This window comes from Mus caroli, unplaced genomic scaffold (assembly GCF_978045245.1).
Source record: "Mus caroli unplaced genomic scaffold, Mus_caroli_1 scaffold_5, whole genome shotgun sequence".
NCBI classification, from domain to species: Eukaryota; Metazoa; Chordata; class Mammalia; order Rodentia; family Muridae; genus Mus; species Mus caroli.
The window spans coordinates 30,395,599-30,420,919 of record NW_028227260.1 but is presented as its reverse complement, the minus strand read 5'-3'; the positions used below and the strand labels follow the sequence as shown (position 1 = coordinate 30,420,919).

The following is a 25,321-nucleotide window of genomic DNA, read 5'->3' as shown; positions in this document are numbered from 1 at the left end:
TGGGATTATGCATAAGCACCAATACTGTCCAAATTTTAACTAGGTATCAATTACCATTTTCTACAGTTTAATAAGTTACACTAAAACATGCGCACATGAACAGGTTTTATAAAATTCTGGCCAACTGTTTTTTGATGTGTATAATAAAGAAAATAGTGCTAGATAAACTCTGAAGCTACTAAGTGTGGGAAAGTTGGGCTCTTTTAGCTTAGCATGAGGCAAAGTGGTTCCAAAGACTAGAAAGAATTATCAGAGATTCCTTTATTTTAAATTGCATTACAAATGAATCATAAGACACTGGTTTTCCACCTGTGGGCCGTCACTGCTTTGGAGATAGAGTGACCCTTTCACAGGAGTCGCCTAAGACCATTGGAAAACACACATGCTTACATTACAATTCACAACAGTAGCAAAATTACATTTATGAAGTAGCAATGCAAATAACTTTATGGTTGGGGTCACCACAATATGAGGAACTCTTAAAGGGTCACAGTGTTAGGAAGGTTGAGAACCACTGCTATAGCATGTCAAGAAAAATAGAAAAGTAGAACTGGATTTATGCCTTAACATGTTTAGGTAGGCAAGTATTTTCTACAGATAATCAAAGCATATGTAATTAGTTCTTGGTTTTGTCTGAATTTCTAAGTTTTTAATTGTAAGTATTGAGTTCTGGGGACATAATGATGTTGCCTAATGCTAGATTTGCAAATAAAAGCTAATAGAGGCAGGACCTGTAACCCCAGCTCCCTGGGAGGCTGGGCAGAAAGATTACAAGGTTAAGCACAGCCTAAGCAACTAAGGGAGGCCCTGTTTAAGGATTAAAAAAGTAAAAAGGGTTAGAGATACGCTTCAGTATTACTACTTCTGCCTAGCATGCTTATATCCCTGGATTCCATCTATATTTAAAACAAAGAAGCAAAGGGGGTTTCTTTTTGGCAAGGACATTTTTATTTTATTATTAGTATATTTTATTATTTGAGGACTTCACATACGCATACAGTATATTTTGATATATTCACTCTTGTCCTTCTTACTCCCCCCAATCACTTCCCAACTTAATGATTTCTCTTTTTTAAACATCCTTCCTAATCCAATTTGTGCTGCTCATATGTGCATGGATGTAGAGCTGTCGGCTGTGCTTGGTACCACACCCGTGGCCACACTCTTCAAGAAAGCTGACTCTCCCTCCCTCAGAAACCATCAACTTTCCATAGCTCTTCCTCTAGATGGGGTCTTATGAGCCTCTCCCGGATTTCATGCTAGAATGTTGACTGGCTTGATGTTAATCAAGCCTTGTGTAGTACCTACAGGTGCTGTGAGTTACCAGGGCACTGAGTGGTTCTGTCATGCCTAGAAACACTGTTCTTCTTCCTCTTCTAAGATGTCTCCTGAGCCATGGGGAGAATGGATATGATATTTATGTCTCACTTACACACACACACACACACAGAGGAGAATGGATATGATATTTATGTCTCATTTACACACACACACATAGGAGAAGGGATATGATATTTATGTCTCATTTACACACACAAACACACACACACACAGAGGAGAATGGATATGATATTTATATCTCATTTACACACACACACATAGGAGAAGGGATATGATATTTATGTCTACACACACACATAGGAGAAGGGATATGATATTTATGTCTCATTTACACACACACACACATAGGAGAAGGGATATGATATTTATGTCTCATTTACACACACAAACACACACACACAGGAGAAGGGATATGATATTTATGTCTCACACACACACACATAGGAGAAGGGATATGATATTTATGTCTCATTTACACACACACATAGGAGAAGGGGATATGATATTTATGTCTCATTTACACACACAAACACACACACACAGGAGAAGGGATATGATATTTATGTCTCACTTACACACACACACATAGGAGAAAGGATATGATATTTATGTCTCATTTACACACACACATAGGAGAAGGGGATATGATATTTATGTCTCATTTACACACACACACACACACATACACACAGAAGAAGGGATATGATATTTATGTCTCATTTACACACACACACACACACAGGAAAAGGGGATATGATATTTATGTCTCATTTACACACACACACAGGAGAAGGGGATATGATATTTATGTCTCATTTACACACACACACAGGAGAAGGGGATATGATATTTATGTCTCATTTACACACACACACACACACACACATGCACGCGTGTGCACATACACAAATAGAGATACCATGATATACACATACTCATACACATTCCCACCATGTACATACACTAAATAAGTACAATTTTTTTAAAAAAATAAAAAGGGTGTTTTCTGTAGGTATCTTAGCTCAGGGGGTAGCAGATTTATTTCTGAGTAAGGAAACCAGAAATTTTGTTAGAAATAAAATTAGCAATCTATTGTAGGTTATGGATATGAATGGGATGCCAATTACAATAAGCTTCTTGTATTTGAAAGAAGTCTTTCTTTGTATATTTTGTGTTAATTTTTTATTTTACAGCTGAACTCTTGTCTCTTAATCACTATTGATTGTGCTGTTTGTAAGTATTTTAAATCTGTTACTTTATAGAAAGGTTATACACAAAGAAATATTAACCTTTGCCCTACATTTCCTTCTCTGTTAAAGACATATTCTATTTCTAAAATCAGTGCTTGATACAGAAAAGGAAAAAAAAAGGATAATCACCTATGTTACTTTCTAGATGGGAGTGGATTCTGATCAGGCAACAAAATATCTGAATGCCAAGTTTATTCCTTCCATAATTGCGAGCACCTAAATCGGTGCCTCTTAGAAATGGTATAGTCATGAAGTAAAAGTCAGGGGAGGACAACCAGAATTGACAAGAGTTCCTCTTTGTTGCTTAAGTAGTCTACTTCACTGCACTCTTTTAACGATTCAAATATTCAGTTGTTTCAAGCCACTGTCACTGTAGGTGTATGTGACCTTACGAACACTTCAGAGGCAGTAATAAATACAGCTAGGATAGTTGTCATTGTTCTGCTACATTAGGGTTTTGTCATGAGCTTTTTTTTTTCTTCCTCTAAAATATTTTTTCTGATAGTTTGAGTATATTATCAATAATACTTGCTGCCTTGGCCATATGCTTGTGCATTACTTGAGATTCTGTCTGCAAACATCAACTTTTCTATCTGTATTTACAAAAAGAGGTGTTACTTTCCATCTGCCTCGGCCACGGGCATTATCTTTATCTTTCTTAAGCTGGTAAATTTAAGGGGTTAAATGAGTTGTCTTTTCAATTACTTAAGATCTCTGGAATAGTTAATTTTCAGAAGAAGCTGGGTAAATGATATATTATAAAAGTAAAATTGGAGATAATGCAGATCACATGGAAATACAAATAAGTTAGGATAGATAAATCAATACTGAAAACTGGGCATGATGGTACATGTTTGTAGTCCTAGTACTCAAGAGACTGAGGCAGGAGGATCTTGAGTCCCAGGCCAGCTTGAACTGTGAAACTCTCAAAAACAAAAGTAAAACAAGCAAGTAAACTATTAGAAAACCAAGACTTCCTGATTTAAAACATACTGTGCAGCTATAGCTGTGATCAATGCATTAGCATTAACATATATGAATGTAATTGAATAGTGTAGGAAGAAACCCCAACATTTGCAATCTATTGATTTCCAACAAGGACAGAAGTTAATTCAGTAAGGGCTAAAGTCTTTTCAACAACTGGTTCTAGGAGATAGCTGACTGTATACAAGGAATGCACTTGGACTCTTTCTTTAAAGCACTTATAGCCCTACCTGGGGATTCATCCTGTCTGCAGACACCAACCCCAGACACTATTGCTGATGCCAAGAGTGCTTGCTGACAGGAGCCTGATATAGCTGTCCCCTGAGAGGTTCTGCCAGAGCCTGGCCAATACAGATGGGGATGCTCGCAGCCAACCATCAGACTGGCACAGGGACCTCAATGGAGGAGGTAGAGAAAGGACTGAAGTAGCTGAAGGGGTTTGCAACCCCATAGGAAGGACAACAATATCAACCAACCAGACCACTCAGAGCTCCCAGAGACTAAACCACCAACCACAGAGTGCACATGGAGGGACCTATGGATCCAACTGCATATGTAGTAGAGGATGGCCTTGTCATGCATCATTAGGAAGAGAGGTCCTTGGTCCTGAGAAGGCTTGGTGCCTCAGTGTAGGGGAATGTGAGGGGATGCAGGAGTGGGTGGGTTGGTGAGCAGGGGGAGGGGGAATGGGATAGGGGATTTTCAGAGGGAAAACCAGGAAAGGGGATAACATTTGAAATGTAAATAAAGAAAATATCTAATTAAAAGAAAGCACTTATAAAATTAAGTCAAAATGAGTTAAAGAACAAAACTGTAAGCCTGAAACTTCATAAGCCTTAGAATAAGTGTAGCAGTAAGTCTTTATGCCTTTAAATTGAGAACAGATTCAAAGAAGTATTTCTCTAAACAAGATATTGAAATGACAAATAACCACATGAAAAGATTTTCTCTATTGTTAGTTGCTAAGGAAATTCAACTCAAAACCACAATAGGGCATTACCCATTCATACCTGCTAGCATAGCTAGTATTTAAAAAGTTGATAATAATGGGTAAAGAAGAATAAAGCGCTTGAAAAGCCTGTAGACTGCTACTGGCAATGTTAAGTGTTGTGCTGCATTGGATACATTTGGGTAGTTCCTCAAAATGTTGAACATAGATTTACTGCATGCCCACTAATTCTACCCATATCTATTGACCCATGAAGACTAAAATTTTCTCACAGCTACCCATAATGGATGTGCCCAAAGAGATTACCTGTAATTACTAAAAAATGTTTAAAAAGTCATTGTCTACAAAATGATGATTAAATCCAATCACTTATACAATGGCATATTCTAGGGCAGTAACAAGAAATGAACTGGTATTATATACCATGCATAAACTTTGAAAATACTATGCCAAATGAAATCAAATAAGTCCAATGCGATATAACATGTATCATAAGATTTTGTTTATATAAAAGTCAGTTTTTATCTAGAATCTGAGTAGGGTGGGGAAGATGATAGAGAATGACTACAAGTAGTAGGGGCTTTCTTTGGATGGTTTTAACTCCAGACTGGCTTTGGGCTTACAGTATATTTCAGGCTGGCCTTGAACTTGCAATCCTACCTACCTCAGCCATGTTATCCAGCCAGTTGATGCTTATTTTTAGTTTAGCCTTTTTTTTTCTTCAATTCATGTAACAGGTATTTCAAACTGGTATAATTTTGTGCTTCTGTAAACATTCAATGAGGATCATTGAACTGTATGTTAAAACTGTGTTACCTTTGGAAGAACTGCCAACCAAAGTAGCTACCTCGTTCTGTTTTTTTTTTTTTTTTTTTAAACGGGTAATGAGTAAGAGTTCTTGTTTCACATCCTCACAGTCACTTGGTATTGTTACCTCGGATTTTAGCAGGTGTGGATTCTTTCTTAAAATGTGTTTAGCTAATGCCGTATGATGCCAGATGTTTTTATTTGCTATCTCTTCCTATCTTTTGCCTACTACTTATTTGCCTACTATTTATGTTCCTTTTGTGTTCTCTCAGTTCTTTCCATTCGAGCCACAAATCGTTCCTTAAAAATTATGTGGGCTTTTTATGAATCCTTGTAAATACTTTCTACTTCCTATGAAACCAACATCATATTCCAAGTCTCTGTCTCCATGGCCTCCTGGGCAAGGTTATTCTTTTTTTTTTTTTCTTTTATTTGTCAAATAATTTTTAATCATTCAAATCAGAATTCAAATGAGATTCATGCATAGCAATAGCTGACAATGCTTTCCAGTGTCATTAATTGTTTAAGTTTGTTCTTTTTTTAAAATTTTTAATATTTTTTATTACATATTTTCCTCAATTACATTTCCAATGCTATCCCAAAAGTCCCCCATAGCGCCCTCCACTTCCCTACCCACCCATTCCCATTCTTTTGGCCCTGGCATTCCCCTATATTGGGGCATATAAAGTTTGCAAGTCCAATGGGCCTCTCTTTCCAGTGATGGCCGACTAGGCCATCTTTCGATACATATGCAGCTAGAGACAAGAGCTCCGGGGTACTGGTTAGTTCATCATGTTGTTCCAACTATAGGGTTGCAGATCCCTTTAGCTCCTTGGGTACTTTCTCTAGCTTCTCCATTGGGAGCCCTGTGATACATCCAATAGCTGAAAGTCAAATAACCTCATTAAAAAATGGGGCTCAGAACTGAACAAAGAATTCTCACCTGAAGAATACCAAATGGCAGAGAAGCACCTGAAAAAATGTTCAACATCCTTAATCATCAGGGAAATGCAAATCAAAACAACCCTGAGATTCCACCTCACACCAGTCAGAATGGCTAAGATCAAAAATTCAGGTGACAGCAGATGCTGGCGAGGATGTGGAGAAAGAGCAACACTCCTCCATTGTTGGTGGGATTGCAAGCTTGTACAACCACTCTGGAAATCAGTCTGGCGGTTCCTCAGAAAATTGGACATAGTACTACCGGAGGATCCAGCGATACCTCTCCTGGGCATATATCCAGAAGATATCCCAACCGGTAAGAAGGACACATGCTCCACTATGTTCATAGCAGCCCTATTTATAATAGCCAGAAGCTGGAAAGAACCCAGATGTCCCTCAACAGAGGAATGGATACAGAAATTATGGTACATTTACACAATGGAGTACTGCTCAGCTATTAAAAAGAATGAATTTATGAAATTCCTAGCCAAATGGATGGACCTGGAGGGCATCATCTTGAGTGAGGTAACACAATCACAAAGGAACTCACACAATATGTATTCACTGATAAGTGGATATTAGCCCAAAACTTAGGATACCCAAGATATAAGATACAATTTGCTAAATGCATGAAACTCAAGAAGAATGAAGACCAAAATGCGGACACTGTGCCCCTTCTTAGAATTGGGAACAAAACACCCATAGAAGGAGTTACAGAGACAAAGTTTGGAGCTGTGATGAAAAGATGGACCATCTAGAGACTGCCGTATCCAGGGATCCATCCCATAATCAGCTTCTAAACGTGGACACCATTGCATACACTAGCAAGATTTTGCTGAAAGGACCCAAATATAGCTGTCTCTTGTGAGACTATGCAGGGGCCTAGCAAACACAGGAGTGGATGCTCACAGTCAGCTATTGGTTATTCTTTTCTAATGGTTTGCAGAAAGAGTTGCTAACATAATTCTTAGAGAAATGCTCTAGGACGCACCAACTTGATCTTTCTGATATCTTACCAAAAGGTTCTTCAGTTGAACCCTTAGGTTTTACTCTTTTACTAATTGTGGCCCTGGCTTTTATCTTTGCCTAGAAGCTAGATCTTGTTCTCAGAATTGTCTTGCCATGTATGAAAACTGAGATGAAACATTTCTAAAGCCTGCAAATTATAGCTCATTTGCATTTAGTAGTTTGTTTCTTCGCTTCCCTTACTGAGAGAGCCAGGTTTGAGTCCATGCCTACCTATATAGCCCCCAGAGCTTGTCCTTGAGAGCTTGTGATGTAGCCTGTGGTAGAGTGTAAGGAGGAGATCCTGGGTTTATTTCTCCACATGCCAATAAATTAAACAAACGAATTTGTACTCTTGCCAAAAGGGCCTGGTGGCTCTTTGTGCAGTGGAGCAAACAGACATCTCATTAAATCCCCAAAGAAGGAGATAATAAATGTCAAGGGTTCCACTTGGGTCAAGGTATAGAAATGGAGAGAAATGTTATATTAGCAGACAGCCAGGCCACCAAGATCACAGTGTACTTCTAATCCTCTGCCCTTTGCTCTGTTATTAGAGGTCATTTTGTTGGCAAAATTGGACAAAAAAATAAACAATGCTTTTTAAAATATTTAATATATCCATAGATTGTGGCTTATGAATGACAGAACATCAAGACATTTTTCTTTTTTGATTTATTCTCTCATATATTACATCCTGACCATAATTTACACCCTTCCACTCTCCAAGTTCCAACCTCCGATCCCTACTCTTCCCCAGATCCAGTTCTCCCCTGTTTCAATGCAGGGTTGGTTTTTTGTTGTTGTTGTTGCTTTTTGGGTTTTTTTGTTTTTGTTTTTGTTTTTTTTTTTTGCAGGAGGGGGTGTGGTTTTTTTGTTTGTTTGTTTGTTGTGAAACTTGTGAACATATATCTGACTGTCACACTCTGACTTTTCTTTTTAGGTTGCTGTTAGTTCTGACTCGACAGGCCCATCTGAGAATTTTGAGGAGCAGCCTTTGACATGTCCAAAGGACTGCAGCAAAACTGTGAACACTGAAGCCTTAATGACAGTATTTCACCCTCAAAATCTGGAAAATCTCGATTCTAAAATGGTAAGGCAACAAGATCATTAAATCTATGGATTAGAGCAGTTGTTTAAGAACAATTGGAAAACAGCTAGAGCCGTGGTTCTTAACCCTCCCAATGCTGCAACACTTTATTACAGTTCTTCATGTTCTGGTGACCCCCCGACCACGAAGTTATTTCCATGGCTACTTCATAACTGTAATTCTGCTACTATTATGAAATGTAATGTCAATTTCTGTGTTTCTGGTGGCCTTAGCTGACTCCTGTGAAAGGGTTGTTTGACCTCAATAGAGGTTGTGACCCACAGGTTGAGAAATCTAAATCATAGCAGAACAGAAAGGTTTACTTCTGAGATTTGAAACATGCCTTGTTTGGTTCCACAACACTCAGACTATTATCAATGGTGAAGATAAAGGCGGAATTTTGGATATCAAGTTTTCTTTGCATGGATTTCCAATAGTCTGTGTGAAAATGGAATTGATTAGGGAAGAGTAATGGGTCGAAGCTTTTACCACCTGGGTGTTAGACTTTGGCAACTTTTAAGAGTTGAACTAGTAATGATAGTATATTAAAACTGTTAGCTTTGCCTGGGTTTACGATTTTTGTATGGTAACAGTCCGGTGCTTTAGAATATGAATATGATTTTTTGATTTTCTAAAATTTGCTCTGCATATATTGTTTCATGGTAAACCGAATGAACGAGTTATTTTAAAGAAATGATTTTTTCACTGTTTAGTTGTCTTGCTTTTTCTGTTCCAGTTGAAAGAAAAGATGAAAGAGCAATCATGGAACATCTTATTTTCAGAATGTGGGCGAGGTGTTAGTATGTTCCGGACAAAAAAGACTCGAGATCTGGTGGTAAGAGGGATTCCAGAGACGTTAAGAGGAGAGCTCTGGATGCTTTTCTCAGGTAGTACATGTATTTGATTTCCTCCCTGAATAGACAGTAAATATGCCCGCCCCTTCAAGGAATTAGGCTCTAAGCACAAAGATGTCCAGGACATGAGTTCAAAGAGAGACAGCGGTGGTTACATGTGCTTGCCTAAATATCTACATATCTACTGTCTGACAAGTTGAATATATTAGGCAGAATGTGTATAATTGGGAATATAAGGTCCATATCTGTAGCATCAAGGAAAAATTAAACGAAAAAACTTCCTGGGAATGTTATTCAGGGGAATAGTGTTAACTTGCTTCCTTTTCCTTCAATTTCTCTTGTGTTCAGATATTATTTAAGCATAGAGCTTAACTTCAAGATAATAAATAAAAACATGCCACTATATGCAAATTGTAGCTTTAGTATATCATTCTATTTGTATGTCAATGCAATTATCTTTGCAGGTGCTGTTAATGACATGGCAACTAACCCTGGCTATTATGCTGAAGTGGTTGAGCAATCCTTAGGGACCTCCAACTTGGCTACTGAAGAAATTGAGCGTGATTTGCGTCGCTCTCTGCCCGAACATCCAGCATTTCAGAGTGATACTGGCATATCTGCTCTGAGGCGGGTACTGACAGCTTATGCATATAGGAATCCCAAAATAGGATACTGCCAGGTATAACATCATTGTGATTCCCAAATATTATGTGCATATTTCAAATAATATTACCAACTGCAACTCCAGAATTTTGGGACATTATGATAATGAGAACAGAGGTAGGCTAAGATTGATAGTGAATATTATTAAAGTAAGGAGGTTGACAGTGGGAACATTTTAAAGTACTGATGTTTCATTAATTTCTTTTTTAAACATTTGGTGTTATTCACCTGTATGTGTGTGTCTTTGTGAGGGTATTTGCACATGTGTATAGGTACCCTAGGTAGCTGGAAGAGGGCTGTGGATCTCCTGCCGCTGGAGCTACAGACAGCTGTAAGCTGCCCAACATGGGCACTGGTAAATGAACTTAAATCTTCTGAGCTCCTAACCACTGAGCCATCTTCTTTTTTCGTTTAACAAATATATGCATATATATATATTTATATACATATATATATACACATATCTATATGGATTATTCGGCTGAAAAAGTCACTGTGTTGCATACTTCAGGCTATAGAAAGATACATCACATAAAGACCTTGTCATTAAAAATGCATGGATCAGGTCTGAGAAGGTGTAGCTCGGTGGTTACATCCTTGTAGTGCAAACATGAGGGCCTGAGTTTGAATCTCTAGCACTGATGTTTAAAAAAAGGAAAAACAGTTATGGTTGAGCGAAACAAAAACATGTCTCAAAAAAAAAAAAAAGATGAAATGGAATATCAAGTGAAGAAGAACACACAGCATCAACCTCCGGCCTTCACATGGGCCTGCAACCGGAGGGCACATCCATATTTTGTATATGTGCATATACACACACAATAGAGGCACAGTTAAATGAATATTTATTGGGAAATTGAAAAACAAGGGAGAAAAAATATTAGATGAATACAGTGTGTGCAGGATCTGTAATAAATTAGTTTCATCTGGGAGGATCAAGGAAGGCTTACATGGAAGAGGTTGCACTTGTAGGTCAAGGCAGTTTGTGAATTTTGAACATACAGAAATGGGATTTTAAAACCTTCTAAGTGAAAAGGTTTGTACGGCCCCATGAGAATAGAGGTAAGTAAAGAATATGTATAAAGTCATATACTGTTTAATAAAGTGAAGGATGACTAAAGCAGCAATGCATTTAAAGAAGTCACTGGCTAGTTTGGAGTTGATTAGGAGTGTCTTAGTTAGGGTTTTACTGCTGGGAACAGATACCATGACCAGTGCAACTGTTATAAAGACAACATTTAATTGGGGCTGACTTACAGGTTCAGAGGTGCAGTCCATTATCATCAAAGGGGGAACATGGCAGCATCCAGGCAGGCATGGTGCAGAAGGAGCTGAGAGTTCTACCTCTTCATCTGAAGGCTGCTGGTGGAAGACTGACTTCCAGGCAGCTAGGGTGAGGGTCTTAAGCCCACACCCACAGTGACACACCTACTCCAACAAGGCCACAACTCCTAATAGTGCCACTCTCTGGGCCAAGCATATACAATCCATCACAAGGAGTTTAATTTTTAAATGTATTCTTCTCTCATACGATATATCCCTACTGCAGTTTTTCTCTCCCTCTACTCCTCCCTATTTCTTCCCCCACCTCTCCTCTCTCCCACATCCACTTCTGTGTTTCCTTTCAGAAAAGAGCAGGCCTCTCAAGGATATCCACCAAACATGGCATAAGAAGTTATGATAAAACTAGGCACAAACCCTCATCTCCAGGCTGGATAAAGCAACCCAGTAGGAGGAAGGAGGTGCCAAGAGCACGCAAAAGAGTCACAGGCACCCCCACTCCCATTGTTAGGAGCCCTATAAGAGCACCAAGATACACAACCGTAGCATATATACAGAGAACCTATCATAGCCCTATATAGATTTCCTGATAGGTTCAGTCTCTATGAACCCCTATGAGCCCAGGTTAGTTGATTCTGTGGGTTTTCTCCTATGCTTGACCCCTCTAGATGCTCCTTCAATCTTTCCTCCTGCATTTCTGCAGGATTTTCCTAGCTCCACTTAATGTTTGGTTGTGGATCTCTGCATCTGCTCCCATCAGTTGTTGGATGAATCCTCTCTGATGACAATAATCATATCATTCATTACCTTTTTGTTGTTGTTGTTGGTTAGGTTTAATTCTACCCTAGGTCTCTGAGCTATTCAGTCTCTAGTTTCTGGCCATCCAGACAGTGTTGGGCATGGGCCATGATGTGAGCCTCAAGTTAGACCAGTCATTAGTTGGTCATTCCCACAAGTTCTGCATCAGCACATATCCCAGTCCCACCACTGGATGGTGGTGGTGGAGCACACCTTTGATCCCAGCACATTGGGAGGCAGAGGCCGGTAGGTCTCTGTGAGTGTGAGGCCAGCCTCGTCTACAGAGCAAGTTCTGGGACAGCCAAGGCTACAGAGAAATCCTGACTCAGAATAAAAGGGAATCCTTGGTAAAGATTCTTTACGATATGGGTTCAAAATATCATCTTAGAAAAAAAAAAAAAAGCTAAGACTTTGATAGCCATTACATGGATTCTACAGATCAACTTGGGGAAGAGTACATCTTGAGAACACTAAATCTTTCAAACTATGAATATAGGGTGTTTTCCTCTTTCTTTAGAACTCTAGTTTCTTTTTATTAAAAATATCGTTTGATAACTTTCAATGTACAAATCTTAAAATTTCTTTGGATAATTTTTATCTCTACGTATTTTAATCCTTTTGAAATTATAGTAAATGGATTTTGTTTCTTTTTTATTATATTTTTGCTAGTGCATTAAACAAAATTTATTTTATCTATACCTATCTTGTCTTCTTTAGCCTTGCTAAACATATTATTGGTCCTAAGAAATAGTTTGTGGGTTTCTTTCAAGTTTCAATATTGAAATCACAAAATCTGAATAATGACATGGTTTTCTCCAATTTCCATCTGAAAGGTGTTCTGTCTTTTTTCCTTGCCAAAATGGATAACCTTCAATATAATGCTAAGTGGGATTGTTAATATTATTATTTTACTGCTTTAGATGCCATCTCATTATTGGTCAGTCTTGTCTAGTTCTCCTGGGCTTCAGTGATCTTCTCATGCCTGCCTCTGGAGCAGCTGGGACTACAAATGTAGTCTTCTAGTCTTGTTATTTGTCTTAGAGAGAACCAGTCTTTTGCTAAAGTATACAGTTAACTGTGAAGGGTTTTATATGTAGATCATTGGTTGAAGAATTTCCTTTGTATTCCTAGTTTTGGAAGATATATATATATATATATATATATATATATATATATATATATATATTTGAGAGTATAGAAGTTGAGTGCAGTGAAAATACACTTGTAATCCTAACACTTAGGAGCTAAGCAGGGGGATCTTGAGTTTAAGTCTAGATTGGGCTATATAGTGGGCTCTGTCTTAAAATGCTAACCAGGGAAAAAGAATATTTAATTTTTAACTTTTTTGAGATTAATTTTTAATTGCAACATTCCCCCCTCCCCTTTCCTCTCTTCAGAACCCTCACATAAACTCCTTTCTACTCTTTCAAATGTATGGCCTCTATGTTCACTACTTGTTATTGCTTAGCTATATATGTACATACAGCCATATATTTCTAAATATAACGTGTTCAGTCTATAATGCTGTTCTTATGTATGTTCTCAGAGCCAACCATTAGGCGTGGGATAAGCACTTAATGTGTTCTTTCCCGAGGAGGCCACCTCTCCTATTCCCAGTTTCCTCAGATGCTTGTAGTTCTTTGTGTAAGGTTGAAGCCTCTGGAAATTTTGTCAAATGATTTTTTTTCTTTGTGTCCATTGAGATTATCATGGGTTTTCTTTTTTGGTTAAAATGATGTTTCATTATTTGCTTTTTATATTTTGTACTATTCTTGTGTTCAAATCCGAGTTGCTTTTACTATATAGTATTTTCGTATGATCTTGAGGTTGGTTTCTTATTTTTTGAGGATTTTACATTCATATTCATAAAATACATGGATATGTAGCTGTTTTATAATATCTTTGTCTAATTTTTATGTTGGGATTTCTAGAATGAGTTGGATGGTGTTTCTTCCTCTTCGGGTTTACACGGTTTGTGAGAGTCTGGTGTTACTTCTTTAAATGTTTAGCAGACTGTGCCAAGTAAAGCCATCTGCCCTTCATTCTCATGTAGGAAGTATTTCCATTACTAATTCAGTCTCTTATTGTATCTCGATTCTGGGTTTTCTTTCCTCTATAGCTGTTTTTCATAATTAGTATTTTTAAAGAAAGTTATACATTTTATTCAATATTTAACAAACAGTTGTTCACCACATTCTGTTTCTGTATGCTGTTTGTATGTTACCTCTTTTCATATGGTAATAGTTGAAGTTCAGCTTTTCGGGTTTTATATAGGTAGTTTTAAAGAGTACTGTTTTAAAAATATTTTGGTGAGCCTAACTTATTTGTTGTAATTAATTTTTTAATATTTTCATTCGTCCTTTGAGAAGTTTGTACATTTTAGACACATTCACCCTCCCTGTTCCAACTCTTTCCAGACTCAAACTCTTTCCCTTCTCACCCAACTTTATGTTCTTTGTCCTTCCCTGTCTCATCAAGGCCAATTTGTGCTACCTAAATATTCTTGGATGTGTCACTGTCCACTGGCACATGGTAGACTATCAAGACATGCATAGAGAAAACTGATACTTTCTCCCTGAGCAGCTAAAACTTGCTGATAACTCTTCAGCTAGGGATGGAACTTTGTCCCAACTCTCTTTTCCATGCTGAGATTTGGTCTGGCTTACACTTGCATAGGTCTTATACATGCTGTCAGAACCTCTGTGAGTTCAAATTCACAGAAGCCTGCAGTATCCAGAAGGCACTGTTTCCTTGTAGTTGCTCACTACACCTCGCTCTTACACTTGTTCTTTTCAGTGTTCTTCTGCAGTGACCTTTGAGCTTCTGGAGTAGGAGCAGTTCCAGTTAAGCCCAGACATTATGTAGTCTCTTACTCTTTGCCCTTTGGCTAGTTGTGGCTCTTTGCCACATTCATCATCATCTACTGCAAACAGTTCCTCAGACAAGGGTCAGGAGATACCTTAATGTGTGGGTATGATGATATCATTAGGAGTTGGCTTAATACTATGCTCATTTAGCAAAACAACAGTAGTAGGTTCTTTCTACAATCAATGATCTCTCTAGCAAGAATTTCTTGGCCTGATAATGGTGCCATATATGGGTTTCATTTTGTGAAGTGGGTCATAAATATACTAAGAAAGTGTTTGGCTATGCCCATATCATTTGTACCACCGTTGCACTGAGAGATGTCTTGCAAGGTCAGCTCTTAATGTAGTTTATAGCTGAGTGAGACTGATAATGTTGAGTTTTCTTATTTTTTTCCTTTTTCTATTTTCTATCACTTTATGCTTGCCCAATGGTGAGAGCTTGGCCTACACAAACATACACAAAGCCATGGCTTTCATACTAAGCACCTCAGAAAACTATACATAAAGCTATAAATATACATGGACAAAGACTTCTAGATTCTTGGGAATATGCTAGAGTGTCACGTACTTCGGTTGAGTCAGTTTGACATAGCGAAAGCTGGGAAACTGACCGATGAAGCAATGGGTTTTAAAGGAAACTTTCTTCCTGAAGTCTGACATTTTTCTCCCCCAAAATTTAAAAATCATAATATTAATCCTCCACTCACCGTTAGTCTAATGTATAGACTCACGTGCACTCTATTAAGCATTACCTTATAGTAAATGTCTTTTAAGATTGTATTCTAACATAGCTAAAGCCTTTTCCCAGTGTTCTTAGATTCCAGATAGCAACAAAGAGTTTAACCTATTCAATAACCAATTAAGTACTAGTCATTATTTCACCTATCTACAAAAAGAGACTGGAATTCTCACTGAGATAGAAATTCTTATTACAGACTATATTCCGTGCCAACAGCAAATTAAGTTACTATACTGAAAAATGGGAATTCTCCAGACATAGATAAGTATTAACAAGGCCTAAGTCCTTGACACTACTTTATTCCTGAGGCCAGGCAAGGGTTAAAACTCCTCTAGCCCAATTAACTCTAAAGTGCTAAACTCAGGCTAAACCGCAACAGGTGCTAATCTCTAAGATAAACATAGTCCTTTTGCAGTTACTCCTCTTACATCTGGAGGGATGCTGATCCCTAGCATAAACTTTGCAGTCACTCCCTTTGCACCTGGGAAACTTCAATGTGCCATATCTGTTATGTTTTACAATTTATGATATTCGCTGTAATATAATTAGTCTAAGCTCAACCAGACATTACATTCAGATTCAACACGTCTCTTGTGTGCTGGATTCTGTCGTCATCTGACTCTTTGCCTATCTGCTCTAGAGAATCGTTCTTACGCAGGCACAGAAAAAGAAGGTCTGCGGCACTAGAGTTTTTCAGAGTCCCCAGATTTCCTTCAAATGTTTGGTTTGGTTTGGTTTTTTTGCTAATTTCTCGTTTGGCAGCCACATGCTCAGTAGATGACCCTGATTATTTTAACAAACACTCCTGAGGGACAAAACCTTCTGTGCTACCTGAACTTGGTGTCAGGTCAAGTAAAGAGAGCTTTGTAAATGGAGTCTTCAGAGGAGTATCAGGCAGATTGAATAGGACAGTCCTCTACAAATGGTACTTTGAAAGAGCTCCGACCCCTTTTCTCTTCCCTCCAGTAGAAGCGGAAAGTTAAGTAGGAATGGAAATAGAGAAGAAAGAATATATCCTTAAAAAAAAAACTATTTTGTTAGTAGAAACTCTAGGATTTGAATCAAAATTAGCATGTATCAGATAATGAGTTTCTACAGTGATAAAAATGGAATAACTAAGAAGACAAAGCATTTAATGGGGGGGGGATATTTCATTTTGTGCATAGTGATGGGTGATTGAGTTCATGTCCAAAGGATATTCTCCACTAGAGAAAGTTTGTGTTCTGCAGTATTAGGACATCATTCACAATTATGGGTTTTGGTTTAAAGGCTCATAATGATTAGGACTTTTAACCCATTTAAATCAGCCTAATTAGATTGTATCCATGATGATCCTGCTTCATTTTCCTTTACTATGATGATAGAAAATACCCAACTCGCAAATGTTTGCCTGACTCCACATTGCTGTTTTGAACTAGCTTCAAGTCCTTATGATGCTAGTATTTACTCTTTTGTCATTACTGCTGTTGAGAAGTTCTATACTTGAAAAAGAAATGCGGCTATTACCTAAGAAATATTTATTTATTTTTCATTTCTTTCCTATGAAATTTAGGCAATGAACATTTTGACTTCAGTATTGCTCCTATATGCAAAAGAAGAGGAGGCTTTTTGGCTTCTGGTTGCTGTATGTGAACGAATGTTGCCTGATTATTTTAATCGTCGAATCATTGGTAAAAAAACAAACACAAAAAACCATACACACACACACATACATGCATATATCTACACATAGATGCTGACTTAATCTATTTTGCTGTTCTCACCAAATGGCACAGGCAATGATTTATAAAGAATAGACATTTATTTTAATTAGTGGTTCTAGAGGTTGGGAGGCCCAAGATCGTGGTGCCAGCATCTGCTCAGCATGTTGTCAGTGTCTTATGGCTTCATAGTAACATGGCATAAGGTATCATATGGCCAGACAGTGCAAGTTCACTAGAATTAGCTTGCTTTTAAAAATAGCAAAACCACTTCCATTATAAGTCATTAATCCATGAATTAACTAACCTATTCATTAATATTGTCACTTCATTAAGGCAGAAGCCCCATCACTTCCCAAAGGTCCTAACTCCAAATACTATTAATATATGAATCGAGGAGTGCTTTAGTTTCACATGAATTTTTCAACCACAGAAGACTTAATCTTTTCAAAACCATTTTTAATGTCTATTGTCTATTGGGTATGAGAGTGGTTTTGTTTGTGAGTTGGGGAGCAGGATATTTGTTGAGACAAGGTCTGATTGTAAAACTCAGAGTATGTGGCTTCAGCCAGCAAACTTCCTGCCTCAGCCTTCTGAGTGCTGAGATTACAGATATGGACCACCATGCCTGGCTTCTTACCTGTGAGATTACAAGTCTAATTGAAGTGTTGGTAAAAGAGATTGAGAAAGACAGCAAAGTCAAGCAATCTCACAAAGCCTTGGCTGATGCTTTGGGGAAAGGAGCCTCTGATACGGAATGTACAGTTGGGAAAATGTTTTATATGTTACTTTTTAAAAAATGAAGGACATGCTCTCCTCCACAATGAAAGGGAAACGTACTTAGTTTATAAATACTATATTGCCCAAATAAGGATTTGAGATATCTAAAACTACTAAGGGAAATTTTTAACAGTTTCTCGATGAGAAAGAGATTTTAATCAACTTAATGATTTGTGATATTATCTTTAGTTATCAAATATATAAAGATTACCTATTTTAACACCTATAGATGATCTGCCCTTTGTACCTTCCTAAGTTTTCAGTATTGTGCCTAGGTTTTGATTATGTTGCCTTTAATATAGTTCTATCTGTGCACTTACCTTTATCTCTGCTCACTATTGAATTCTTTTAGGTGGAAGGATGTAGCTCAGTGAGAGCACATTTGCCTAGTATGCATGAGCTCTGAATTACATCCTCCCACCACAAAAGATATTACATTCTTTGAAGAAGAGCTCACACCATTAGTTATAGTATCTAGTACATGTCTCTGATTGCTAGAAGGACTCAGGAACCCTCCAAATGAATTGAAAGTGAGTTTCCCAAGTGATTTTAAGTTCATGACACTGACCTAGCAGTTGCAAAGATGTGCAAATTATAGAAAAGGTCCTAATGGGCTCCTGTTTGGAGGAAGTAAGATGAGCTCTGTCCCGAAGCTAATGAAAGTGGAGAGGAGTCACAAAGAAAGTCTATTGAAAGGAATTTCTTTTGATGTTTTCCAGGTGCCTTGGTGGACCAGGCAGTGTTTGAAGAACTTATCAGGGATCACCTTCCTCAGCTGACAGACCACATGACCGACATGACTTTCTTTTCCTCTGTTTCTCTTTCCTGGTTCCTCACACTTTTCATTAGTGTGCTACCTATTGAAAGCGCAGTGAATGTGGTGGACTGTTTCTTCTATGATGGAATAAAAGCCATTTTACAACTGGGATTGGCAATTCTCGACTATAATTTAGACAAACTTCTGACATGTAAAGATGATGCTGAAGCGGTGACGGCACTAAACAGGTACTGGAAGAACTATATATATTGTGTTTAAATCTGGAGGTGGGGCTAGGGAGATGGATTAGCAATTGAAAATGTCTGCTGCTATCCCAAATGAGTTCAATTTCCAGCACCCATGTCAACCTGCTGTTCAGGGGATCTGATAGCCTTTTCTGGCCTCAATATGTCTGGTATGTAGACACACATATGCACTAGTAAAATGTTTAAGTCTTTTTAAAAAAGATTTATTTATTTATTTTGTGTCTATGAGTACACTGTAGCTGTACTGATGGTTGTGAGCCATCATGTGGTTGTTGGGAATTTGAATTCAGGGCCTCTGCTCACTCTGGCTTAAAGATTTTTAAGTACCCTGTAGTTGTCTTCAGATGCACCAGAAGAGGGCGTCAGATCTCATTACGGATGCTTGTGAGCCACCATGTGGTTGCTGGGAATTGAACTCAGGACCTTCGGAAGAACAGTCAGTGCTCTTAAGAGCTGAGCCATCTCTCCAGCCAGTGTTTAAGTCATTAAATCCAGTGGAGAGCTGAGTGATTACATTATTCAGTCTGCTTGGTTTACCAGCAAGGAAACAGCCTTAGAAACTTCAAGTAATTCGCTTTAAGTCACATAGCTCGTTGATAGATAAAGTCAAGCCCAGAGTACTCTCCTTTGATTTTAGACAGAATGCAGTGAAAGTAAATCACTTTGATGTGAACACTTAGATTCCTAACACATTCGTACTAATATCATTAATTTAGTAAATCATAACAATAATTCTAGTTTAAGCCAGAATGTCTCTATATAAAAATGTCATCTCAGGGGCCTAGGTAGTAACATTAAAATATCCAGTAGGGAAAATAATCTTGGTTCCCAGGTGGTATCAGTCCGAAAGGTTGAACTTTATTTTCCTGCTTGATTTTGTATGAATGCTATTTTGTGTTGGAGTACATGAGATTTTGTGTATATACATGTATTTTTGTATGAGTTAAATAAATGAAAATTAATTGGCAACTGTTGTCATGCTTCATTAAACTCCATTCTGTACAGAATAATATAGACACCTCCCTTTGGCATTCAGAACTCTTGTTGTTGTTGTTGTTTGAATCAGGTTTTTTTTTTTTTTTAATAGCTCTAGCTGTCCTGGAACTCACTCTGTAGACAGGCTGGCTTCGAACTCAGAAATCCGCCTGCCTCTGCCTCCCAAGGCATTCAGAACTCTTAAGATAAGGCCTCAGTTTTCCTTTTGAAAACTGATTTCCCATTTCATCCCTCTACAGCCCTGATATTCATTGCATTCTGAATGCGTTTGGAGGATTTGCTGAATATGTGCCGAACCTATTTTGTAGCTGGTCTTTGCTACCTTGTGGGTTCTTCCTTTTCCCATCCTTGATCCCCATGGTTTTCCCCACTAACACTAGGTAGGAAAGAAACAAGGATAGGGGGAGAGAAGAATTAGGAAAATTCCTGGATCTAATTTCTTTTCTTTGTTTCTTCTTTGATCATGGATACTAACAAATCACAACCAACCTCCCTGAATGACCAGCAAGCACCCACCTCTCAGGGCCCAGTATTTGTATAACCTCTGAAAAACTCCCAGAATTTCAAACATTATACAATCGCAGAAATTATCTGCAGCTGGCAGAAACCACACTTCTGCTAGAGCACGATGCAAATCACAGTCAGCTGCTGTGGACAGTCTGAAGCAGCCCCACATCTCTACACCTGGGATTAAACAAAAGCATATAGAAGATTCTTATAATATTTCTGTGCTTTTAAAAGAAACCAGAGTTCCAGAATTCTCAAAAATTTTGCTATGCCTGTTCACTCCCCTCATGTTTTTTCTCCCAAAGAAACGTTTGCATGTAATTCCTTCCACTTATTTTCCTATCTCCCAGCCATCTTCATATTCTTCTTCTTCATACTCCTTCCCGAGAGTTCTGAGATATAAAATTGATCTCTGACTATCTCAGGAGACATTAGCTGTGGTTTTCTCTGCTACAACTGTTTGACTTCCACTAACTCTTATATTATTGTCACTTTTGGATAGGTTCTTTGACAATGTCATTAATAAGGATAGCCCATTGCCTTCAAATGTTCAACAAGGTTCAAATATCAGTAATGAAAAAAGTGATCATACTAAAGTGGATATTACAGATTTGATTAAAGAGTCCAATGAGGTAAGGTTTTTATACCATAAATATGATAACATAGCATATTTGCATGTTTATAACTAATTGCATGGCATACTTATATATTAAGAGTAAGATAACAATTCAAAGAAACAACTTAAATTCTAACTTTACTATAAAATGAAGAGTTCTGTGAACTGATCCTAGGTTGTATAACTGCTTCTTTCTCAATTGATTTTTCATTAAATGATATTAAATTCACTTGCATTCACAAGTGATGATCATCTTTAACTATGTATCAATGTATAAAAAGTTCACATGATTCTCTTTTGCAGACTAAGAGTTTTGCCAGTGTTCTTAGTCAAGGCACATAGTAGAAAGATACAATTTTCTTTGGTGTATGTATAAATACACAGAGAGACTGGGATAGAAATGGGCAAAGTCACTGGACAGATCATGAAAATAGCTAGAGATTGAATCAAGGCCTCAGAGAATTGAGTCTGATGAAATGCAATTGTAAGAGAAGTGGATCATTATTATGAATGAGTATCCACTGAAATCATTTCTTGCAGAAATATGGTAGTATTCGCTATGAAGATATACATAGCATGCGCTGTCGAAATAGGTTGTATGTGATCCAGACCCTGGAAGAGACAACAAAGCAGAATGTGGTGAGTAGCCACTCTGTAGGGGGAAACCCCAAAGTAACTGGTCTTTTACTTTGTGTAAAATTCCATGTGAATAAAATGAGAAAGGCTAAACTTTAGAGCTGAGTTCTTGCCTTAGCTGGACTCATTGTAAGTTTTTGGAGGAGCAGTGTTGTTTTCTTCTAGATGAATGACTGTGTTTACTTAAGCATGTTTTGTATGACTTGGCCTACAACATTACTGTGAAGCAATACTGAATGCTGTGATTGGTTACCTAACATTTCTTAACACACATTTGTGGCACGCTGCTTCAGGAAGAACAGTTTGGGCTGGAGAGCTCAGTGGTTAAGAACGTGTTCTTCTGGAGGAGGCAAGTTTGGTTCCAAAAATCCACATTCAGCCCTTCACAGCCATCTGTACCGCCAGCTCAGTGAATCCAGCACCTTCCTCTGACCTCCACCGGCACTGCACTCAAATGCACAAACCTACACATGTACATATACACATAACAAATTAAACCCAAAATTAAAAATAATAGCTGACCCTCATAATAGTCAGTGCTTCTAGTAAATATTATTTCTCTGTAATGCCTATAGGAAAATGTAAAGAGGGTAGAAAGCGGAATCCATTCTTAAACTATTTCTGTGGTTCCATAGGTGGCTGCTAATATTGTTTTCTTCTGCTCAGTGAGATGAATAGATTGCTGATCCCGTGGAGAAAAACTTTACTGTTTATGTTGATATATACTGTTTGATTTTTTTATCATTATGATTTATTGTTTTATAAACTTTCTTAAAAGCTAAGTCCTCAGAGATATAATCTAGGAGGATTAATATTTCTAAAGATCCTAGGTTTAGGTTCCAATTAAATAATTCTGTCATGTTACTATGACATAAGAGCCTTTGGTTTTGTTTCTAAATATTAACTTAAAATATAATTACATATATTTATTACAGATAATTAAATCATTTCCGAAATATTTTTAATATGAAGTTTTCTTACCCCACAATTTTTAAATTATTTGAAAGGATCCTTACATTTCTTTTTACCATGTAATATGATAAAATATATTCATGTTGGTAGGAAGAGAGCATATACATTTAAAAAATGAAACCACACATTATATCAGTCACTCAAATATATAGTTATCATTGCATATCAGCACAATTAAATCTAACTCATTCTTTTTAGTACACAAAGTAGTATACCGTGGTATAATTCTTGGAAATTTCATATATTATATATTAATCATATTCATCCCCTTTTACCAACTCCTCCCAGATTCTTCCTCACCTGCCTATCCACTCAACTTCATGTTCTGTCTCTCTTAAATCCACTGAGTCCAGTTTCTGTTGGTTGTGTACTCCTGGCAATAGGCTTTGTCCTGGAGCCCAGGCATCACACTAGAAAACGGATATTGCCTCTCCCAGCAGTCATCAAACACCAAGAGCTCCTCAGCTAAGAATAAGATTTTGTGTCTGCCTCCCCTCCTACATGCTGGGATTTTTTATGGTTTGAGACTATATGCGTATTATCATAACCATTGTGAGTTCATATGCCCATCTACCCTCTTGTGTCTGGGAAACAGTTTCCATGAAGTTATCAGAAACGTTTGGCTCTTACAACCTTTCTTTTCCCCCTTCTGCGTAGACCTCTGAGTCTTGTGAGGCAAGGTGTGATAGAGGCATCCTGTTTAGGGATGAACACTCCAAAGTCTCTTATTCTCTTCCCATTAACCAGTCGTTCATTTCTATACCAATTGCTGTCTACTGCAAGAAGCAGCTTCTCTCATGAGGCCTGAGAGACACTAATCTATGGGTACAGCAATAAGTGATTGGGGAGTTATGGGTTCTATCTTGTGGATGGCCTTAAATCTAACCAAAATGCAGTTAGCCACTGTTGCACCAGTGGGCAGCTCTTACCAGGCAGGTATTACTGTGGCTTACAGAGTACACAACTGGATTAGATTTTGTTTTTTTTTGTTAGTCAAGTCTTTCCTTTTTCTTATAATGCCTGGTTTTTGTGTAAAATTTGGCCTTTTTCTACCCAAATTATTTCTATTTTAGTATTTCATATTTTAACATTTAACTCACAGGTAATATACCTGGAAGATTTTATATGCATGTTAATATTTTTTAACTAAAACCATTCATTACCTGAAAACTATTAAATTGTCTATTACTGTATTATACTTTTTCATATTCTGTGCTCTTTTGTACATACATAAAATCACTTCTATATTTCTGTTGTTGCAATTATGTCATACATTTTTGTATCTGTACAGTATACTTTGAAATCTTTTTTTCTTTTCAATATCCATTGTAGTCATCTGACTTTTCAAATGTCCATTAGCAAGCATTTGTGGGTTTGATCCTGTACATTATCTTGGTTAGGGTTTCTAGTGCTGTGATGGAACATCATGACCAAAAGCAACTTGAGGAGGAAAGGGATTATTTCTCTTACATTTCAGTTTCACAGTCTGGTATCCAAGCAACTCAGGGCAGGGACCTGGAGGAGGAAGAAACTGGTACAGTGGCCATAGAAGACTACTGGCTTGGTCCTCATGGCTTGCTCAGCCTGCTTTCTTCTGAAACCTAGGACCACTAGCTCAGGGGTATCCCCACACACAAGCTGTGCCCTCTCCTATCAAACACTAGTTAAGAAAATGGCCTACAGGCTTGGCTGCCTACGGCCTGATCTTATGGAAACATTTTCTCAATTGGGGTTCCCTCCTCTCAGATGATTTTAGCTTGAGTCAAGTTGGCATAAAGCTAACTAGCACCTAGGTCGTAAATATTTCTTGTTGATTTCGTCCTAATACATTTTGTGGCTAAAATGAGTGAGACTTGTTTCTTTAAATTTTCCAACTATTTATTGGCATAAATGTAAAAACTCTTGATTTGGTTTTTTTGCATGTTGTTGCAACTACAGCCCTGACTTACTGATTGTACTATTTGTCACTTGGCTTTTTTTTTTTTTGATATCCTAAATAAAGAGTATATAGTTTCCAGCACTAAGAGTTTTGACCCTCCTAATATGTGTACTCTTTTTCTTTGTGTGTATATATATATATATATATATGTATATATATATATATATATATATGCCTTGAAACCTTGAAGAAATATTGAATAATAGCAGAAGTAGGCTTTTTAGTCTTAGTTCTAAATTTAATAGAGATGCCTCTCATATTTTATTACTATTGATTTTTGGAGGATGTCCTTTATTAAGCTAAGGAAGTTTTATTAGGTTTCTAGGTTGAAAGGTAATTGTAGAGTGTTTGCTAAGCACCCACAGAATTCTAACTGGAATTCAGAACAATTATTTTTTTTAAAATAAATAGTGAACATTAACTTTGATAGAATGTTCATTTCCTGAGATTGTGTGGCTTTTTACTTTATTAATATAGTAAATTTTGTTAAAGAATTAATTAGAATTCCGTTGCATTTTTAAATGAACATTATTTGGCTATAATATTTATTCACAGTCTGTTTCGATAATTTAAATCATTTAGCAA

At 37.4% G+C, this 25,321-nt stretch overlaps 1 protein-coding gene across 3 annotated transcripts in view; it reads left to right on the top strand.

Moving 5' to 3' along the window:
• Nucleotides 1-25,321, top strand: part of Tbc1d8b (TBC1 domain family member 8B) — a 67,361-nt gene that overhangs the window by 30,906 nt on the left and 11,134 nt on the right. For all 3 annotated transcript variants that reach the window (XM_029473353.2, XM_021152905.3, XM_021152904.2), the window contains exons 8-14: nucleotides 8,219-8,368; nucleotides 9,102-9,252; nucleotides 9,684-9,898; nucleotides 17,120-17,237; nucleotides 18,767-19,052; nucleotides 21,076-21,205; nucleotides 21,730-21,828. In XM_029473353.2, the coding sequence (XP_029329213.1) occupies nucleotides 8,219-8,368; nucleotides 9,102-9,252; nucleotides 9,684-9,898; nucleotides 17,120-17,237; nucleotides 18,767-19,052; nucleotides 21,076-21,205; nucleotides 21,730-21,828 (1,149 nt within the window). The remainder of the gene's footprint in view (nucleotides 1-8,218; nucleotides 8,369-9,101; nucleotides 9,253-9,683; nucleotides 9,899-17,119; nucleotides 17,238-18,766; nucleotides 19,053-21,075; nucleotides 21,206-21,729; nucleotides 21,829-25,321) is intronic.